Source organism: Sebastes umbrosus, chromosome 20, assembly GCF_015220745.1.
Source record: "Sebastes umbrosus isolate fSebUmb1 chromosome 20, fSebUmb1.pri, whole genome shotgun sequence".
NCBI lineage: Eukaryota > Metazoa > Chordata > Actinopteri > Perciformes > Sebastidae > Sebastes > Sebastes umbrosus.
Genome location: NC_051288.1, coordinates 14,198,941 through 14,218,497, shown reverse-complemented (window position 1 = coordinate 14,218,497; position 19,557 = coordinate 14,198,941). Strand labels below are relative to the sequence as shown.

Sequence of the window (19,557 nt, the reverse complement as noted above, 5' to 3'; positions counted from 1 at the left end):
AACAATAATAAACAATTCCACACAAGACAGGGAAACAGTTCCACAGAAAAAGATGTTTCAACACAAACACAGTCCACGTACATAATGGCACATACTATCACACACAGCATGGCAGCTATTGCACCCAGGTAGTGCACTGCACCGTCTACCGTCTTGCCCATATTGCACAGACAATAGCCTAATATTACACAGATGCAACATATTGCACTGTCCCTATTTAACATATTGCACTGTCCCTATTTAACATATTGCACTGTCCCTATTTAACATATTGCACTGTCCCTATTTAACATATTGCACTGTCTAACAATATTGCACTCAAGGGTCGTGAGAGAGACATGGCACGTGCAAGTCTTTGTCTCTGCATCTAATACAGGAGACAAGCAAAAGGTGCATTAACATTCAAACTCCCACCTCATTTTACAATTTTATATAGATTTCAGGATGCTAAATTGGCATAAGCGCAGATATTAAGGACTATATCATTCCCACTTAAAGGCAGTGTAAAGGTAAATCAGAGTTTTGTTTCTAACCACAATATAAATGTTGGAACACAGTTAACATGAACAGATAGTGTAATGTAGAGAGAGATATGGCGTCCTGCATGTCTTTGCATCTAAAACAGGACACAATAAAAGGTGCATTAACATTCAAACTCCCTCCTAATTATGTAGATTTCATAATGCTAAATTGGTATAAATGCAGATATTAGGCCTATAATAAGATAATAATGCACACAGTGCACTTTCATAGACTAAGCTACTGGAGTTACTCTGCACTATATGCTACTCATTTGTAACAGTCTCTTCTGCACTATATTCACTTTTGTAAGAGGAGACAGGTGAAGGGCTGCTGAGGTGTTTGAGAGAGAGAGAGAGAGAGAGAGAGAGAGAGACTCCTCACTCACTGGACAACACAAAAGTAGCCCTATAGTGCACTATATAGTAGGTTAAAAACACCCTGAACACTTTAACATGAACAGATAATGAGAGACATGGCGTCGTGCAACTCTTTGTCTCTGCATGTAATACAGGACACAAGAAAAAGGTGCATTAACATTCAAACTCCCTCCTCATTTTACAATTTTATATAGATTTCATAATGCTGAATTGGTATAAACGCAGATATTAAGGTCATTCCCACTTAAGTGTTGAACTGCTGTAAGTCAGGTTTATGTAGGCATAAGAGAAGATATACTTTTATTGGGAATTACATTACAAACACTAAATTAAAACAGCATCAACAACAATAATAAACAATTCCACACAAGACAGGGAAACAGTTCCACAGAAAAAAAGATGTTTCAACACTAACACAGTCCACGTACATAATGGCACATACTATCACACACAGCATGGCAGCTATTGCACCCAGGTAGTGCACTGCACCGTCTACCGTCTTGCCCATATTGCACAGACAATAGCCTAATATTACACAGATGCAACATATTGCACTGTCCCTATTTAACATATTGCACTGTCCCTATTTAACATATTGCACTGTCCCTATTTAACATATTGCACTGTCCCTATTTAACATATTGCACTGTCTAACAATATTGCACTCAAGGGTCGTGAGAGAGACATGGCACGTGCAAGTCTTTGTCTCTGCATCTAATACAGGAGACAAGCAAAAGGTGCATTAACATTCAAACTCCCACCTCATTTTACAATTTTATATAGATTTCAGGATGCTAAATTGGCATAAGCGCAGATATTAGGGACTATATCATTCCCACTTAAAGGCAGTGTAAAGGTAAATCAGAGTTTTGTTTCTAACCACAATATAAATGTTGGAACACAGTTAACATGAACAGATAGTGTAATGTAGAGAGAGATATGGCGTCCTGCATGTCTTTGCATCTAAAACAGGACACAATAAAAGGTGCATTAACATTCAAACTCCCTCCTAATTATGTAGATTTCATAATGCTAAATTGGTATAAATGCAGATATTAGGCCTATAATAAGATAATAATGCACACAGTGCACTTTCATAGACTAAGCTACTGGAGTTACTCTGCACTATATGCTACTCATTTGTAACAGTCTCTTCTGCACTATATTCACTTTTGTAAGAGGAGACAGGTGAAGGGCTGCTGAGGTGTTTGAGAGAGAGAGAGAGAGAGAGAGAGAGACTCCTCACTCACTGGACAACACAAAAGTAGCCCTATAGTGCACTATATAGTAGGTTAAAAACACCCTGAACACTTTAACATGAACAGATAATGAGAGACATGGCGTCGTGCAACTCTTTGTCTCTGCATGTAATACAGGACACAAGAAAAAGGTGCATTAACATTCAAACTCCCTCCTCATTTTACAATTTTATATAGATTTCATAATGCTGAATTGGTATAAACGCAGATATTAAGGTCATTCCCACTTAAGTGTTGAACTGCTGTAAGTCAGGTTTATGTAGGCATAAGAGAAGATATACTTTTATTGGGAATTACATTACAAACACTAAATTAAAACAGCATCAACAACAATAATAAACAATTCCACACAAGACAGGGAAACAGTTCCACAGAAAAAGATGTTTCAACACAAACACAGTCCACATACATAATGGCACATACTATCACACACAGCATGGCAGCTATTGCACCCAGGTAGTGCACTGCACCGTCTACCGTCTTGCACATATTGCACAGACAATAGCCTAATATTACACAGATGCAACATATTGCACTGTCCCTATTTAACATATTGCACTGTCCCTATTTAACATATTGCACTGTCCCTATTTAACATATTGCACTGTCCTTATTTAACATATTGCACTGTCCTTATTTAACATATTGCACTGTCTAACCATATTGTACTCAAGGGTCGTGAGAGGAGACAGAAGAAGGGCTGCTGAAGGTTTGAGAGAGAGAGAGAGAGAGAGAGAGTCTCCTCACTGGACAACACACAAGTAGCCCTATAGTGCGCTATTAGTAATGTGGTAATATAGTAAACACCCTAAACACGTTAATATGAACAGATAGTGTAATAAAGAGAGAGACATGGCGTCATGCAAGTCTTTGTCTCTGCATCTAATACAGGAGACAAGAAAAAGGTGCATTAACATTCAAGCTCCCTCCTCATTTTACAATTTTATATAGATTTCATAATGCTGAATTGGTATAAACGCAGATATTGGACCTATATCATTCCCACTTAAATGTTGAACTGAATCCTTTGGTGACATACAAGGTACTTAGCAATACTTACTTGGAGTAGGGGTGTAAGAAAATATCCAAAATTGGTATTAAGGCCTATAATAATATAATAATGCACACAGTACACTTTCATAGACTAAGCTACTGGAGTTACCCTGCACTATACTCATTTTTAACAGTCTCTTCTGCACTATATTCACTTTTGTAAGAGGAGACAGGCGAAGGGCTGCTGAGGGTTTGAGAGAGAGAGAGAGACTCCTCACTGGACAACACACAAGTAGCCCTATAGTGCGCCATTAGTAATGTAAAACACCCTGAACACGTTACACATGAGTAGATCGTGTAATAAAGAGAGACATGGCACGTGCAAGTCTTTGTTTTTGCATGTAATACAGGACACAAGAAAAAGGTACATTCACATTCAAACTCCTTCCTCATTTTACAATTTAATTAATCATTCCCACTTAAGTGTTGAACTGCTGTAAGTCAGGTTTATGTAGGCATAAGATAAGATAACATAAGAGAAAGATATAGGCAAGGCAAGGCAGCTTTATTTGTATAGCACATTTCAGCAACAGCGCAATTCAAAGTGCTTTACATAAACATTCAAGAACATTGAGACAAAGTGCAAAGGAACATTAAGACATAATTAAAAGGAGCACAGGAGCAGAGTACAGTAGAGACTCCGGCCCTGGAGACCAAAGCTGCAGTCTCCCCCGCGTACTACAACCGCAGCCAACACTGCTTTGCAAGACGGGCTTCACTAGATATATGACTTTGCGGTTTTAGTGCTTCACTAGATATAACTTTGCGGTTTTAGGGAGCGCACATACTGTATGCGAGCGCGCATGGGACACAGACCCGGGTGATTTATACGTGTAAGAAGTTACAAACAGTCCCTTTAACCTGCTGTCAGGCCCGGCCACTATTTGATCTTTTGAAGGTTGTAGCGGGCTCCGTTTTAAAGCTAGAGTGATGTCAAGAAGGAGGCTAAATAACGCTCCAAAGTTACGCAAAAATGTTGGCGAGGAAAAACTGGCATAGTGATTTTCACAGGGGTCCCTTGACCTATGACCTCAAGAAATGTGAATGAAAACAGATTCTATGGGTACCCACGAGTCTCCCCTTTACAGATATGCCAGGTTTATGCTAACCCCATGCAGTTTGGGGCAAAAAGACATGCAGTTTTTTGCATGCAGTATAAATGTGTTATTTTTGCCTATTCTAAAATGGTGTATTTCTGAGGCCTGTACTACGAAGAGAGTTCAACATACCCAGAGTACCTTCTCGTTATCTGGCTTAATATAAGTATAAAATAGTACCACAAAGTGGAGAGACTCAAGTTAATTAAGTACCTCAAAATTGTAAGTAGGCCACAGTACTTGAGTAAATTGGTTACAATTCTTTGACAATATGATATCAACTGTAAGTAAAGAGCCTGAAATCAAGAGCAACCCCTGCTTTCTTTAATTGCACTCTTTATTCCAATTTACTTCTCACCCTGCTTCTTCAAAATACATAAATTGAGGTTTTTAATACTTTCTTTATGCATTTGAAGCTTGTATTTCAACAGACACAGGAGCCAAGACTTTCATTCTTGCAGTGGATGCACCCACCTTGCTCCTACTGTGAGAGAATCCAGTTTACCGTACGTCATGTGATCCTTTCAGGGATCCAATGTTGTTGATGCGATAGTGAGTCATCCCATCATTTAGACACGAGGCTCTGCTGCCAGAGGATGGAGCTGTTTTCCACCGAGTGACTCTCCTGACAGACATAAACCCAGATGAAACATTGACAGTTGATTTTATAATACCAGTCGCTTGAAATGTTTTGCATGTTGTACAAGTGGCCTCCTTAATAGGTGCTGGATGAAGATTCTTTGTGTTTTTTCACACTGTTGACCTTGATGGCTGTGAAAAACCTGTTTCCCAGACACTGAAGAGATGCTAGAGTGTCCTTGTCTTTTGTAGGGAATAGAAAGCAGTTTCAACCCTTTTGTACTGTTTGAATACACATTTTAGTAGCCTCAAATTAGACGGCGCAAGCTGTGCTCTCTCTTTACGTACTCTTTTTGTCTCAGTGTAAAATTGAGTCCAGTCAAACATCACTATCCATATAAATTAGAAACAGTCCTTAACCCAAGTGTAATAGTTTCCTGATCTTAACCGTAGTTTATTTGCCATAACCGCAATCTTTCCGTAACCTAAACCATACACTAGTTGTCATGTGCAAATATTGTAGAAAATTGTTATTGAATATTATATGGGCTTAATGCATAATCTAAATACATCAACAACAAGATGTGTGTTTACATATTACAAATTAATGGAAAAACCTGAATAAATAAGTGGAGAAAAAAAAAATGTGTTGTTAAATTTAATATTTATTATTGTAAATATTCTGCAAATAAACATTGAAATGGAAAAAGAAAGTCACTAAGTACATTTACTTATTTTAATTATAATATTTCCATTTTCTTCTACTTTGTATTTTTACTCCACTGACTTTCAAAGAAAAATATTGTACATTTTTAATTAATTATTTGATAACTTAAATTACATTGATTGTGCAGATTAATAATAGAAAATATAATCAACAAATAAATTCTGATGTAATATAAGGAGGGGGGGGGGATTTCACATGCTACCCAGCAGATAAAGTATACTAAGTCGTTAAAATTAGCCCCATCTTTAACAGTTTTGACATGAAAGTAATATACATATTAATGCATCAATAATTATAATGTACTTTAACTTTTGGTACTAATGCTTTTGTAAGTTTACTTCAGTAAAAAAATGTAATGTATGACTTTTACTTGTAACAGTATTTCTACACGGTAGTATTGCTGTTTTTACTGATGTACAAGATCTGAGTACATCTTCCACCTCTGCACTTAATGTTGGTTTTGTGTCACCCATTTTTATAATTGGGCATGACGTTGCAGTGTAATTGGTGTTCAGAGTCAAGGGTCCTCAGGGGAATGACTATCACTGCCACTTTTTGCCAAGCTGTTGTCAGCATCCCTCCCTCACCCACATGAACATTATGTTCACACTCTAATCACAGTCGTCATTGCCAGGAACAGCAGGTTGGGTGGAGTTAAGGATGGCCATAACTGTAAGCGACTTTGGACTTACAGTTAGCAAGAGGACACAGTTATTGCGCTGTGATCGCACCTCTGTTGACTCACGTCAACATGTTCATAAAACCTGCTGGTGAAAAATGTAGCTGGGTAAATATACTGTAGATGTCTTCATTAGCAGGAATGAAGCATTTATCTGCTCTGAAACAAACTCTTCATGTAAAATATAATTAATAATAAGATGAACCCCAGTTCAAAACCTTTAAATTTACTTTTGGAGACATTAACAGTAACGTTTCTTAAAAGATTGTGAGGAAAAATGAATAGTGAAATGGGATTTATGGGAAATGTGATCTTAACATAATATTGGATAACGTTGGTGTGATTAAGTTGATTGTTGGGTGAAAAGTAAGGAATATCATTGGGAATGATAGAATCTAATATTCCTGCTTTGACAATTTAAATTATGTATTTACGCGATAATAATGCGTTAACGCTAATTAATTTTAACGGCATTCATTTCTTTAACGCATTAACACAATCGATCTTCAATCAAGGTTGTACCGGGCTCAGTTTTAAAGCTAGAGTGAAGACACTGGTATCATATGAAACCTAAGGAATCCATTGGTACCAACCATGTCATACTAGCTCGTCGTGAAAGAGGTTAAATAACGCTCCAAACTTCAAACAATCTCTGACCTCAAGATATGTGAATGTAAATGTCTCCCCTTTACAGACATGCCCACTTTATGATAATCACATGCAGTTTGGGGCAAGTCATAGTCAAGTCAGCACACTGACACACTGACAGCTGTTGTTGCCTGTTGGGCTTGAGTTTGCCATGTTAGGATTTGAGCATATTTTTATGCTAAATGCAGTACCTGTGAGGGTTTCTGGACAATATTTGTCATTGATTTGTGTTGTTAATTGATTTCCAATAATAAATATATGCATACATTTGCAGAAAGCAAGCATATTTGCCCTCTCCCATGTTGATAAGAGTATTAAATACTTGACAAATCTCCCTTTAAGGTACATTTCGAATAGATAAAAAAATGTGCGATTAATTTACGATTAATAGTGATTAAATATTCTAATCAATTGATAGCCCTAGTTTCTATTTATCTATAAACCCATTTGTTGTGTTGGCCTTAATTAACCAACACCCATGGAAACCGGTGCTTGAACTCTTTCACCCATAGTTAAAATATACTTGTTTTTATCTTTAGGCAATTTCAGCCATTTTTTCACTGACTGATTATCACGTACCATGATGACGCTGAAGGGGCGTAAGACTTTAGTCATTTGTTAATTCAGATATACATCTAGGATCAAAGTCAACTTGGAGATAATATCATTTTACGGGTGGTGATAGCCCAGTTTTCATTGAGCTTTAAAATAATTTTAAAACATGACTTCAGTCATACATTTTTAAGGTGAAGGTTTAAAACTACTACTAATTTTGATTTCCCGAATGTTCCAACTTTTATGTTGAGTTGTTGTAAACCTTATTTTTTAGCTGTTAAACTGTTCAACACCAAGATCGTGTTATCTTTCATGCTATGACGTCTTTGAATCAAAGGTCACGTTATCCTTCGTCCCACCCCGTTTTATTGGCCGCCCAGTTTCCGATAAGACCGTTCTATGTGGGTTAAATCACTTTCTGAAGCAACATTTTTCGACTTTTTCGTTGGTAATTGCATTTTGCCTTCATGGAAACAGTTTCTGTGGCGTTGTGTGGACACTGTCATGTTTTAATTGGTCCTGTGAAGAAATTGTGTTTGTAGAAGTTGTTTGTGAACTACCATAAATTCATAAAATGACTGGAAAGGAATGTAATCTTTGTCCCTAATGTTCATTACGCCCTCTATAAGTAACTTATGAAGTCTGAGGCGGAGATGCACCATAAAAAGTGCTAGTCACTCTAGAAAGAAGCTGAATATTTTCATAAATAGCAACCAACAGTGTTGCATGAATATTAAAGCAAGTACACATTGTTTGTAGGGTTGAGCGATATGGTCAAAATCTTCTATCCCAATATAGGTCATTTAATATCGCAATAATATAATGTAATAATATATATCACAGTATAGCATGTTTTCTGGTAATTCAATAAATAAATAGTCTATATGAAATAACCACATGGTAAGCCTATTTTTATATACTCCTGTGTGAATTAAATACTTGACAAATGATAGTACTGAGTATTTTTTCATTTAATTAAGGACTTTAGTGCAAAATAAACATAAAAGTTTCAAGTGAAATTATAGGAAAAAAATTAATAAATATTTCCAGCTGTACACTGATACAAATACAGAGTAATCAGATTAAGACAATAGTTTGATTTAACTGAGTTTGATCAGGTTTTCTGAGAAATTTGAGTTAGTATGTGGTTATCATCAGTTTAGATGACACAATTGTGTATCACGATATCTTGATATACAATTTCATCATGATACAATTCCATTGAAAGACGATAAATTGTCGTATTGAATTATCGCCCAGCCCAAACTGTTTGTCATTAAACTGAGGTAGTATTTTTGTTTTTGTTCTTGTTTTACAAATCCTCCAAATTCTGTTTTACATGTTTTCAGCTATGACGATAAGTTCAGCCAGGAAACATCTACCCAGTGTTGGGGAATAACTAGTTTATGTAACAGAGTTACGTAATTAAATTACAAAATAAATGAGATTGTAATCAGTTACAGTTATTGAGAAAACATATGTTATACAGTACATATATATATATATATATATTTGTTAGAAAAGTAATCAAATGTAATAAGTAACATTACTTTGATGAAGTAATTAAAATAGTTACATTACTTATTACATTGTTAACAGGGTAACTAGTAATCTGTAACATATTACGTCTCAAAAGTAACCTTGATGTACGTGACATACCTTGGGGGTGCCAGTGTGATGTCTTTGATATTGCACAATGATAATAACCTCTGTCCGTAAACTCTCCTCTGCTTTAAAGCTTCCTCCTTATTCAACTGTGCTCTGTATGATATCCAGAGCATTAATATTGCAGCAAACAACTATGTAAAGATAAAGAGGAATAATGTCTACCTGAGCAGAGAATGAAGTCACTCTTCCTCTGTGTGTGCTTTGTTGACATAGCCGGGCTGGCCACGCGTGCCTTTTAGTGCATGTGAAAGTGCCCCACTAGCTAGCTCATGGCCATCGCTCTGTACTGCGCTCATACGTCGGTTGCAGGCGTCACAGAAGCGTCGCGGGAGCGTAGCGCCCACCCTCCAGTTCCCCCTCAGGTAAACACTGTTAGCTCTGTCAGCACTGTTGTCGTCGTTTGCACTGTTAGCGCTGTTAGGCGTGCGGAGGCAATAGAAATGCTCTCAATTCCGCATTTAGCACCTTTAACACTATTTATGTGAACATCTCATGTAGCACTACATACGGAAACATGTCTAGTTTTGACCCAAAGCGTATTTTCGTCACAATCCAAAACCTCCCATGAGTGGCCGCCCCAGCCAATGAGCCATGTCAGGTTTGAATTTCAGGTTGGCCTACATCATCACTAGAGAACTTTGTTGGGTTTTTATGAAAGCAGTGAGGATGTTAGCATCTTCTCTAGTGTAATTTGAAGGTTTCTGATGATTCAGTAAGTGTTTACTGAGATAATTTCACGCTACGATTCCTAAAGATCATTTGTCAAACAAACAGCTTGGCCAGCTCTTCTATTCTTTGGATTTTCTCTAAATTAAATTTGTCTGAGATTGTGTTTTGACGATGATAGCTCTTAGATCTGACACACTTTCTGGACATTAACAATAACAAACAAACTGACAGAGACAGATCTATGTCATGGAAGATTGATATACAGATAAATGGCTTGGTAGACGGAAACAAGGCCCATCGAGTCTTCTTTTCTGGGCGGGAAATGTACTTTGGCACACAGTGCCGCCCTCGTAGGAGTGGCTAATGATTAAAACTGCCAGTGGAAGACACCTGAGCCCTAAAGCCTCGTCCACTCATAACCCTCTCTGGCTTTCTTTCTTGTGGTGAAGTTTTGTCAGTAAGTTATTTTCCAATGGCTCGAGAATTCAGACTCCTCTCTGTCCTTTGGCTAGTTGTGGCCTGTATTGGTAAGTTGCCTGATCTTTAATTCATATATATATATATTCTTGTCTTTCCGTCTGTTTATATACTGTAGATTGTCTTAAATTTTACGTTTTGTTTTAGGATTAAATAAGTCCCTACCCAAAGCAGAGATATTTTCATCACACATCTTATGTTTAAATGGGCTTTTTATTAGATTAGATAAAAAAGATCTATGGCATTGCATTGCTTATTACCGTAAATCTATCCAGTGGTACCCTTGCCAGTAGAAAATGGAAAGTAATGATGTAAGCCTGAGTGCTGAAGTAACATTAAACAGCCTGTTGTTTTCATATTTAATATCTTTTACCTCAGTTTTATTTAAAATTTAAAATCCATACATCCAGCTAGTCAGAAATCAGTTCAAATGAAGGCACAATTTGCATAATTGCTTCAAGCTTGACCTAACAACCATTTTTTACCTCAGGATGTTTGGTGCACACACAATGAAATGTCAATATTTAACTACTGTGTTGATGCAGACAATCTGACCTTACCTTATGACCCTGTTGTTACCTTCCTTTGGAAGTATATTCCGATCAAGGAAGTCTCTTTGTTCCCCTTAGACCATCGAGTCTGGTTAATGCTTTACATGTTTAAAGCCTAAATGAGCTTTGAGTGAGCTTTATGGCGCAGACATAGGACCTGTTAAATTTAGTTTTTGGGACTCATATGAATGGACCTAATTAGTAGGAAAGACCTTATTTGGCCCATGTTTTGTATCCAGTTTGCAGACGTGAAAAGGAAAAACATATAACAATGTGTATTGTATTTCAATTTATGTCTTTGTTTGATATGTTTTCATTAAGGCATCCCTTACATCCTCAATATAAAAGTGACATATTGCTTAAAAAAAAAAGAAATTTCCTTAGTTTGAATTTGATTGAGTGAACTGACACTTTACTATCTGAGAGCCTTTATTTCTTCTAAATCCCTATTCATACAACCGTGAAAATGTGTCCGTTATATTGTTTTTAGACCAAAGGCAGAACAATAAGTCAATTATAGCCTACTAATTTACACAGTGAACAGCTGGACTTTTTCCCGGCTATCTGTATAGAATATGGCAGGGCCGCGCCTAGTTCACCTTTTAAGCTGTAACTCTCCTTGCTATGATTAGTCCTTTTTATCTTCAGGTAAAGGAAAATCACTGCCTGTAAACCCATAATTCATGCTGTTGTATCGTAAAGTTTTATATATATCTATCACGCCATGTCATTTCATCATGATGAGCTGGCTGGCATTGGCTTTTGTTAATAATTTGATGGTGATAAAGCTACAACCTTTTTAAATTTGAAGGTTGAATTTGAGAAACTCTCTTTTTTCTTTTATACACACAGCTGTAGCTGCTACAACAGCTACAGAAGTTTCGCCCACTTTATCTGGAGGAGAAGATACGGCTATTACAACTGAAGTTACTATAACACCTCAAGCACCTACGACTATCACAACTGTAGCTACTACAACAAATGAAGGACCTACGATTACCACAGCTGTAGCTACTAACGTTACAACAACTACGGCAGATCAGACAAATACAACCGTAGATGCTAATACAACAACAGGTCCGGTTGATCCATCCACAAGACCACCTGTTCCTACAACCACACCAGGTAATTCCACCTGTGTCCAAAAAATTTAACTTTTCAAGTTGTCATTGTTTTAGATGCTCACATAATGCTGAAAACACTAATTGTTGTGTGCATGTTTTTTTTCTTCTTCTTCTTCTTTTGACTTTAAAGACCCTTGTGCTGTAAACCCATGTCCCCATGGGAGCACCTGTCAGGCTCGTGTCAATCAAACCTTTACATGCTGGTGTTTGGCTGGTGAATACAATCCTGGCAGCGGAACATGTGAGAGTGGTAAGTATTTGTTTTGCAAAGTGTGTAGGCCTATATGTATCTGTGGGATGTAGGAGGACCTTGTTAAAGTAGAGTTGCTGTAGTCGATTATTTGTACAGTAATTAGCTCAAATTCATCAGGTCAGTCAAAATAATAAGCACCTTGGAAGACCAGTGCTACTTCAATCAAAAAAACTAGCAATTCATTAATTGTGTAAAAATGCAAGAATAGTATAAATAAATATGAATATTAGTTTAAATGTACTGTATAAATAAATGCAGTGTTAATGCCAGAGTAAGCCACATTATTGCACAGCGGAATTATTGCACTAAATTATTGTACTGTTAAGTCAGTTCAAGATATGATAAATTATAGGGTTATAGCTGCTGATAGGGGTCAAAAAAAGTAATAAATATGTTGTATATATATGTATAAATATACAACACTTTACAATCAAATAAACATGTCTACCATTTTCTAGACTAGACAAGGGTATATTTGATCCTAAATACAATCTATTTACTTTAAGTTGTCAACATCTGTATGACAATAAAGTATAATAAGTTAAATGTCTATCTTAGTTTGAGCATTTTACGAGTAAATTTTTGTATCGGTAGGCGCACGGAACTGACGGCGTTGCATGTCGTCAGTACGGGCAGCTGGTTAAGTCTGCATTTGATGCTAAGCTAACTGGCTGCTAGCTGGAGCCTTTAATTTATTGAATAGATATGAGAATGGGTTTATCTTCTCATCTAACTATTGGCAAGAAAGTGAATAAACGTATTTCCGAAATTGTTGAACTATTATTTTAAATAAATAGTTGACAGGAGTTTATGTACAACTTTCCTAAAAGATGATGTTTTCCTATTTTAGCCAAAGTTTTCCCTGGAAAACTAGACCTGCCTCTATTTAAATTCCATAAAAGTATGACTGTCAAGACATCACCAGAATTTCAAGAAGCCTCGCAAAAAATTACTGAAGAGGTAAGCAACAAGTTCTCTCCTTTTTTTTTACGTGGCTTTTTTTTTTTTTTTGGAATTAAGGCCTTTCAGATAATGCACGCCCATTGCTTGAGTTTTATGTTTTTGTTTTTTTAAATATCCCCCATCTATTCCAACAAACAACAACTGACCAACAGCTAAATGTGGCAAATAATAAATAATTCTTCCTTTATTTCCCTTAAACATGTTTGAATTTTTTTTTTACCCTGAAGAAGAACTGTCTGTGGAGTTCACTGCCAACAGTGATCGTTCATTTTACTCACCGGTGCTACACTTAGCCATTAAACCTGATGCGTGTGGTAATGAATGTACTATGTTGCTACACAATATCTATCAATCGCAGGAGTGAAATTGATCTAAATGGGCTGTGCGTTCCCAATCAGATGATGGCCTAAACAAAATTGTGTTTTTTTCCAAAACACAGCTGAAGAGGGTTTTCGGGAATACTGATGGTTACTCTGGATCTATAGTGCTGGAAATCCGTGAGCTGTAAGTCACAATGGTGTTTACCATCTGACTCCCTTACAGTCCAGAACCATACTTCCTACAGTACACTTACTAAACATTGAACTTAATAATTGCAGAATGTAATCATCATTAAGTGTGACTTTTGTCTATATAGGCCCAAAGGTAGTAAAGTTTGGTCATGGACGGATGGGGCCAGTGCAGATGTAGAGATGTTCTTCAAAGCAAATACTAACATCAGTTCAACAGACGTTGAAAAGACGATAGAAGAGGCTGCCACATGTGAGAGCTGTCCACTGGCAGGTGGAACTTTCAATGGTAAGTTTATTTATCAAGTATATACGTCAGTTCTTTATCTAGTATGATGGTGAGATTTCTCTAAATAATATTCAAACAAGACAGATTTGTTTTCAGGTAGAAAATAATTTCAGAGTTTTGTTTCAGAACGCAGTATGCTATGTCTGCAGCACAGTCTGAAACTAATTCATTATTCTGTCCATCACAAATGGTTTGGTTTTATTTTGTCCTATCAAACACTTTTGTTCATAGATGTCACTGTTTGGGCTGCGAAATGCAGAACCATCTACTGCTGTGATGAGAAAACGCGATGAGAGGATTGGCATTAAAATGTTCTTAGTGTTTCTGTTGGTACTTTAACATAGTGACGTTTTCTGTGCTGCAATTCTTCCGTAATAATTACTTGAATAAAATAATTCATAACGGACATGTACAGTTCTTCCGCGTGTCTCAAAAGGAATCCTTGAGCATGCTTGTACAGACATTGGATCATGCATTATCGTGCATTATTATCATACTGTCGGAGAAGTGTCTGTGTTTTTGTTCCACTGCTTTACGCGGAGCTGACACCCGACCGTCCGTTCTCTCTCCTCCCTGGCTCTCTGAAGCTATGTGCCCCGCTGTTGTCTGGCAAAGGCAGCGTTGCTGGTGGCGCAGAGGTCCCCGGGGACCGCCGGTACAATAACCTTTTATTTTGATGTTAATTAAATGTACCCGAATTTACGAATATGTAGGATATTACTAATGACATTCCTGTAATATTACGTCACAACGTCTGCTGTATCGGCCATTTATTTACTACGTGTTTATTTGCATATAGAGCGGGGAAGTGAGATCGGATCACAAGTGGTCACTCAAGATGCATTCTAATACCAGGTGTGAACAGACATACTAAAGATGTCCACTTGTGATCTGATCACTGAGGACGCATGTTAACACCAGGTCTGAACGGGGGCTTCTATGTTGGTGTGGCACGGCCATCCAGTACAATCAATTTTACTATTTTATTGGTTATTAGTTTATTTGTTGTGGAGTGTTTTTTTTTTCTCCAGCAGTGTTTGTTGCTTTGACATGCTTTTCTTCTTGGAGCTTGCTGCTTGTAAATCCTTATATTCCTTTCTAGGACGTTTTTCTTTTTTTAATCCAATAGGTATTTTTAACAACAGACATAGTGACTTACCATTATTTAACATACTGCATGCCAAATCATTAGCATGCACACTTAAGGTGTCCATTTTAGTGCCAATCCTCTCATCAGCTATATGCTATTGGTTAAGATGACCAAACTTCTATAATGTTTTTGTAGCGTTTTCAAATACTGCCATGTTAAAATCAGATTACATGTGCCCTCTGTTATTGCATATATAGTGATCTTTGTACAGTGAGTGTCATTCAGCCAATGAGTAATAATGTCTCACTGATAATGGTATTTCTCAACTGCTATCAGCATACTGAACATTTCAGACCACAGTTCATATCATGTAGTTTTTTTTATATATTTTGTACCACTGTACTTGTTTGAATTAGGTGTACTGACTCTATCTTCTTGTGTTTCCTTCATTTAAAGGTACAAGCCTGTGTGATCAGAAGCCCTGTGAATTGAAAACTTCAACATGCGAATCGAAAAGTGGTTCTTTTGGCTGTAACTGTTTGCCCGGTTACATTAAGACGAACTTCAGTAACAGAATGTGCATTGGTGAGGGGGAGTGAGTGGGAGAGAGATAACGTGTGTTATATAATGAGATTTTTGTTTTTTATCTGAACTACAAACCTAAACTCAACCTTTTCTACTTTTGCAGCTTGTCCCAGCGGTGAAAAGGCGGTTGGGTTCGAAACATGTATCGAGTGAGTTAAGTGTTTAAATGTCATATTATGGGGAAAGCTGAGAGCCTCTGTAAATATGACCTGTGTCCGTAGAGAGCCTGGTTATCAATGAAATCGTAAAATGGATCATTCTTCTTGTCTTTCAGTTGTTCATTCGGTCAATCTGGTTTTAACTGCAATGAATGTGAGTATACAGCACATGTTTGACAGTAAAAAGGCAAAAACAACAACAAAACAATTACATAATGACAATCTTTATTTAAAATAAACATACTAAGAAATCACTATTTGATAAGAAAGATACAAAATTGTTGACAACACATAAAAAAAAATAGTACTTTATGAGGTAAGTAACTTAAACTATATCGATTTATACAAATCTTCTGTATGTCTGTTCTAGGGGAAACATATAGTCACTTAGTCAGGGGTCGTCATTTTACTCAATGATAAAGAGGTCCCTTAAGGAAAAAGGTTGATGACCTATGCATTAGACATAAGATTGAGTTGATGTTTCATTAATATCAAGTATGTTTTAAGATACTATGTGCACTTCTAGTGCAATTTTGAAGTTGAACTAGGTACTCCAGTTTTGCAGTGGTCCTCCATACTTGTTTTACTACAGGATACTTCACGATATTTTGAAATGCTGACTAAATTGATATTTGCAATTTATCAGATTTCTTGACATGTAAACAGACTTTGATGGTTGAAATCAGTGGAGTTCATTATTGCAATGACTTTGTTTTGCCTTTATTGTGAAACACTTTATAGATTTAGTTTTCCATAAGAAAGTTGTTAATAAAGCCATTTCAGTAGCGTAACCTTGTTATTGATGTCCTTGTTGTTGTGTATGTTAGCATGGCAACTGGCGCTGGTAATCGTCGGCACCGTGCTCGGGGGACTGCTGCTCATCACACTCATTCTTCTGCCTGTATTGTTACACAAAAAGTGAGTTTCTCATCTATTCAGTCACCCACCTATTGTCATTCATTATTGCCTCTGCCATGTCTTCTCACACTTCACATTAACCTTTATCAGATTAACATTAAATTTTGCAAATTATGTCATAGAAAAGAAGACTATAATGCAGAAATACAGACACAGAGAGTGATGTATACTTTTGTTTTATCCTGTTAGATCGTCAAAGAAGAGCTCCAAGAAGAACAACAAGTCAGATACTGAGAAGTCTTACAATAGCCACCTTCCTGCCAAGGCACCACTGGTTAACAACGGCTTAGCCAACAGCCAGGCTGCCTCAGTTAATGGGCCGGCCAACAGCCTGTCAGCCTTTGCCAATGCTGGGGTGCCTAGGATCCCACGGGCCACATCCACCAACAGCTGGGACAGCAGGACCAACCTGGAGATGGCTCCGAGCAATGGCCGTCAAAACCTGATCCCTATGGGGAAGAACCCGGTTAGTATTCCTCTGTGTGTGTTTTATGTACAAAGAGGAGCAACGTGGGAGAATAGTAAGGGTAAATTAAAGAAATATAAAATGTAAAAGAGTGTTTCTGCAACTACGGTCACTTTTGACTGTCCCAAATTGAAAAACAAAAAAATCAACCTCTATGAATATTAATTTGAACCATCAGAGTATGTAATACATATAAACAGGTACACAGAATGACATATAGTCGTTTTTAATCTGTAACCTGTTTATTTTTTATGGTTTTTATCACTTCTTCTTACTAAATGTCCTTACCACAACATTACAATAACATACATTTTACTTTTTTAAATTCTATAATATTTTTAATATAAGACATTTAAATACATTTTCCATCAAGCTTTGTATATCATTGTAAATATTAATATAAAAATATTTTCTAAAAATAACGACTAAAGCTGTTGCGGTAAGGACACGTTGCAGAAATTACATTTTTGCTAATATTGCAGATAAATGGTCTGCTATGTTAGCTTTGACTCTTAGCATCTAATATACATGAATTCAGCAGTAATATTAAGTTATTTTTTAAATGCAATTCAAAATACACAATTACTAAGCTAAATGGTAAGGACACATAATATATACTTCAGAAGAAAAGGTGATCTTAACCTTGTTTTTTTGGATCTGTTAACAAAAAAAATATTTTAATAAGGTGTAAAGTAATATGTACATGAAACAATTCCATTTGAAATAATGTCATATTATAATTGAATTAGCTCATTTTACATATCTCAACATTGAGACCACAATTGTAGGACATGAAGAAAAGTGGTGTTTGGACCCATAAAATGCTCCATAAATTTAATTAAATCACATTATTTAGTTATTATTTGTTATGTCAAGATGAGTAATAACACTGTGTATATATTTGGCAATAATTGCACTGCAAATTTTATAAAAGGATTTCATAAAAGGGTGGAACAGAAAGAGCCAAGGTAGAATGCTGAGCCAAAAAGAAAGGAAAGTATTCAGCAGGGTAAAGAGAAGAGGAAATCTGGGATATACATGCTTCGTTTTGCAATTCTCTCATAAAGAAATCCTCTTTTCATCGTAGCGGCTCTACGACGACCATGAATACATGAACCCGTATGCTCAGGCTCGACCCCAGAGCAGCCTCTACGCCCAGGCTCGCCCCCAGAACAACCCCTACGCCCAGAATCGACCTCAGACCAACCCGTATGATCAGAGCCAAGGCCACAGCAACCCTCACTACGTGCACGACAATGGAAGACGGTTCAATTAATGAGGAAGCACAAAGGTTTATCCTACAGTGACATTTACCCAGATCAAAAGCTGCTTGGAGTTTTATTGGAATCACCTCAGAATTCTCTTTTCTTCTATTTTTTCCCCCAAAATAACTGTATACTATTAATACCCCATTATGATAAGAGTATGGTAAGAAAGAGAAGCATAAGGGTTGTGTGCAATGGTTGAAGAAATGTGCAGCAGTGTGAGCTCTATTCTGACCAATTATAAGCTGTCATAAATCATTCCTGTCTTTCCTTGACTAATCTTTTATGAGAGTTTAGGATATGAGATGAACTGTAGGTCTTTTGAAAGGTTTCTCGCTATTTTTGTTGTCAATCAATTGAAATATTACTCTCTTAAGAATGTCTAATTGTTTACTGGCATTGAAATGAGGAAATGAGGAACTGTTTGATATCTTTCTCTTGCCCAGATAATGTATCGCTCGTCTATGAATTTACAGGTAATCATTTGTGTTATGTTTAAGTCTCAATTTTCTGTTTCACTCAGTGAATGAGACGAGTTTCTTTTGTTCAAATATAATCCAATGAGTTATTCCCTTAAATTAAGACAGGTTAGGTCCCTCTATATATTTCAGTATAATTTGTGTAAAAGGTTTACTACATTGAAATTATTTGATGTCTATTTTGTACAACTAAGAGTATATTTTGTTTATTTTTAACCACTGTCATATCCGATTGATACCAAGCTGTTGTTCAACACGAATGGAAATATTTTACCACTTATTGTATTGTATTAGTTTGTCTTTGTCACTCATATCTATGTGATATTTAATTAATTTTAACCCCAAAAGAAATAAAGGACTTTCCACTACTTGTGATTTTTCATGGATTCTTTAGCCATCTCCATTATTAAGCATTCTATTATTATTGTTATTATTGTTACATTATTATTATTATTATTATTATTATTATTATTATTATTATTATTATTATTATTATGAGCTGCTTCTGTCAAGTTAAATATGTTACCCTATACCAGTGGTTCTCAAACTATGGTACGTGTACCACTGGATCTCTGAAATATTTTTAAAAAATGAAAT

At 36.5% G+C, this 19,557-nt stretch overlaps 1 protein-coding gene across 1 annotated transcript; it reads left to right on the top strand.

The window, feature by feature from the left end:
- Positions 1-11,719: 11,719 nt before the first annotated feature.
- LOC119479102 (protein HEG homolog 1-like) lies at positions 11,720-19,318 on the top strand. Its single transcript, XM_037754336.1, has 10 exons — positions 11,720-11,986; positions 12,116-12,235; positions 13,089-13,705; positions 13,839-13,999; positions 15,546-15,674; positions 15,778-15,823; positions 15,949-15,986; positions 16,660-16,750; positions 16,940-17,216; positions 18,304-19,318. Exons 4-10 carry the CDS (start codon positions 13,894-13,896, stop codon positions 18,490-18,492), a joined length of 876 nt encoding a protein of 291 aa, XP_037610264.1. The 5' UTR covers positions 11,720-11,986; positions 12,116-12,235; positions 13,089-13,705; positions 13,839-13,893; the 3' UTR covers positions 18,493-19,318.
- The last annotated feature ends 239 nt before the right edge of the window (positions 19,319-19,557 follow it).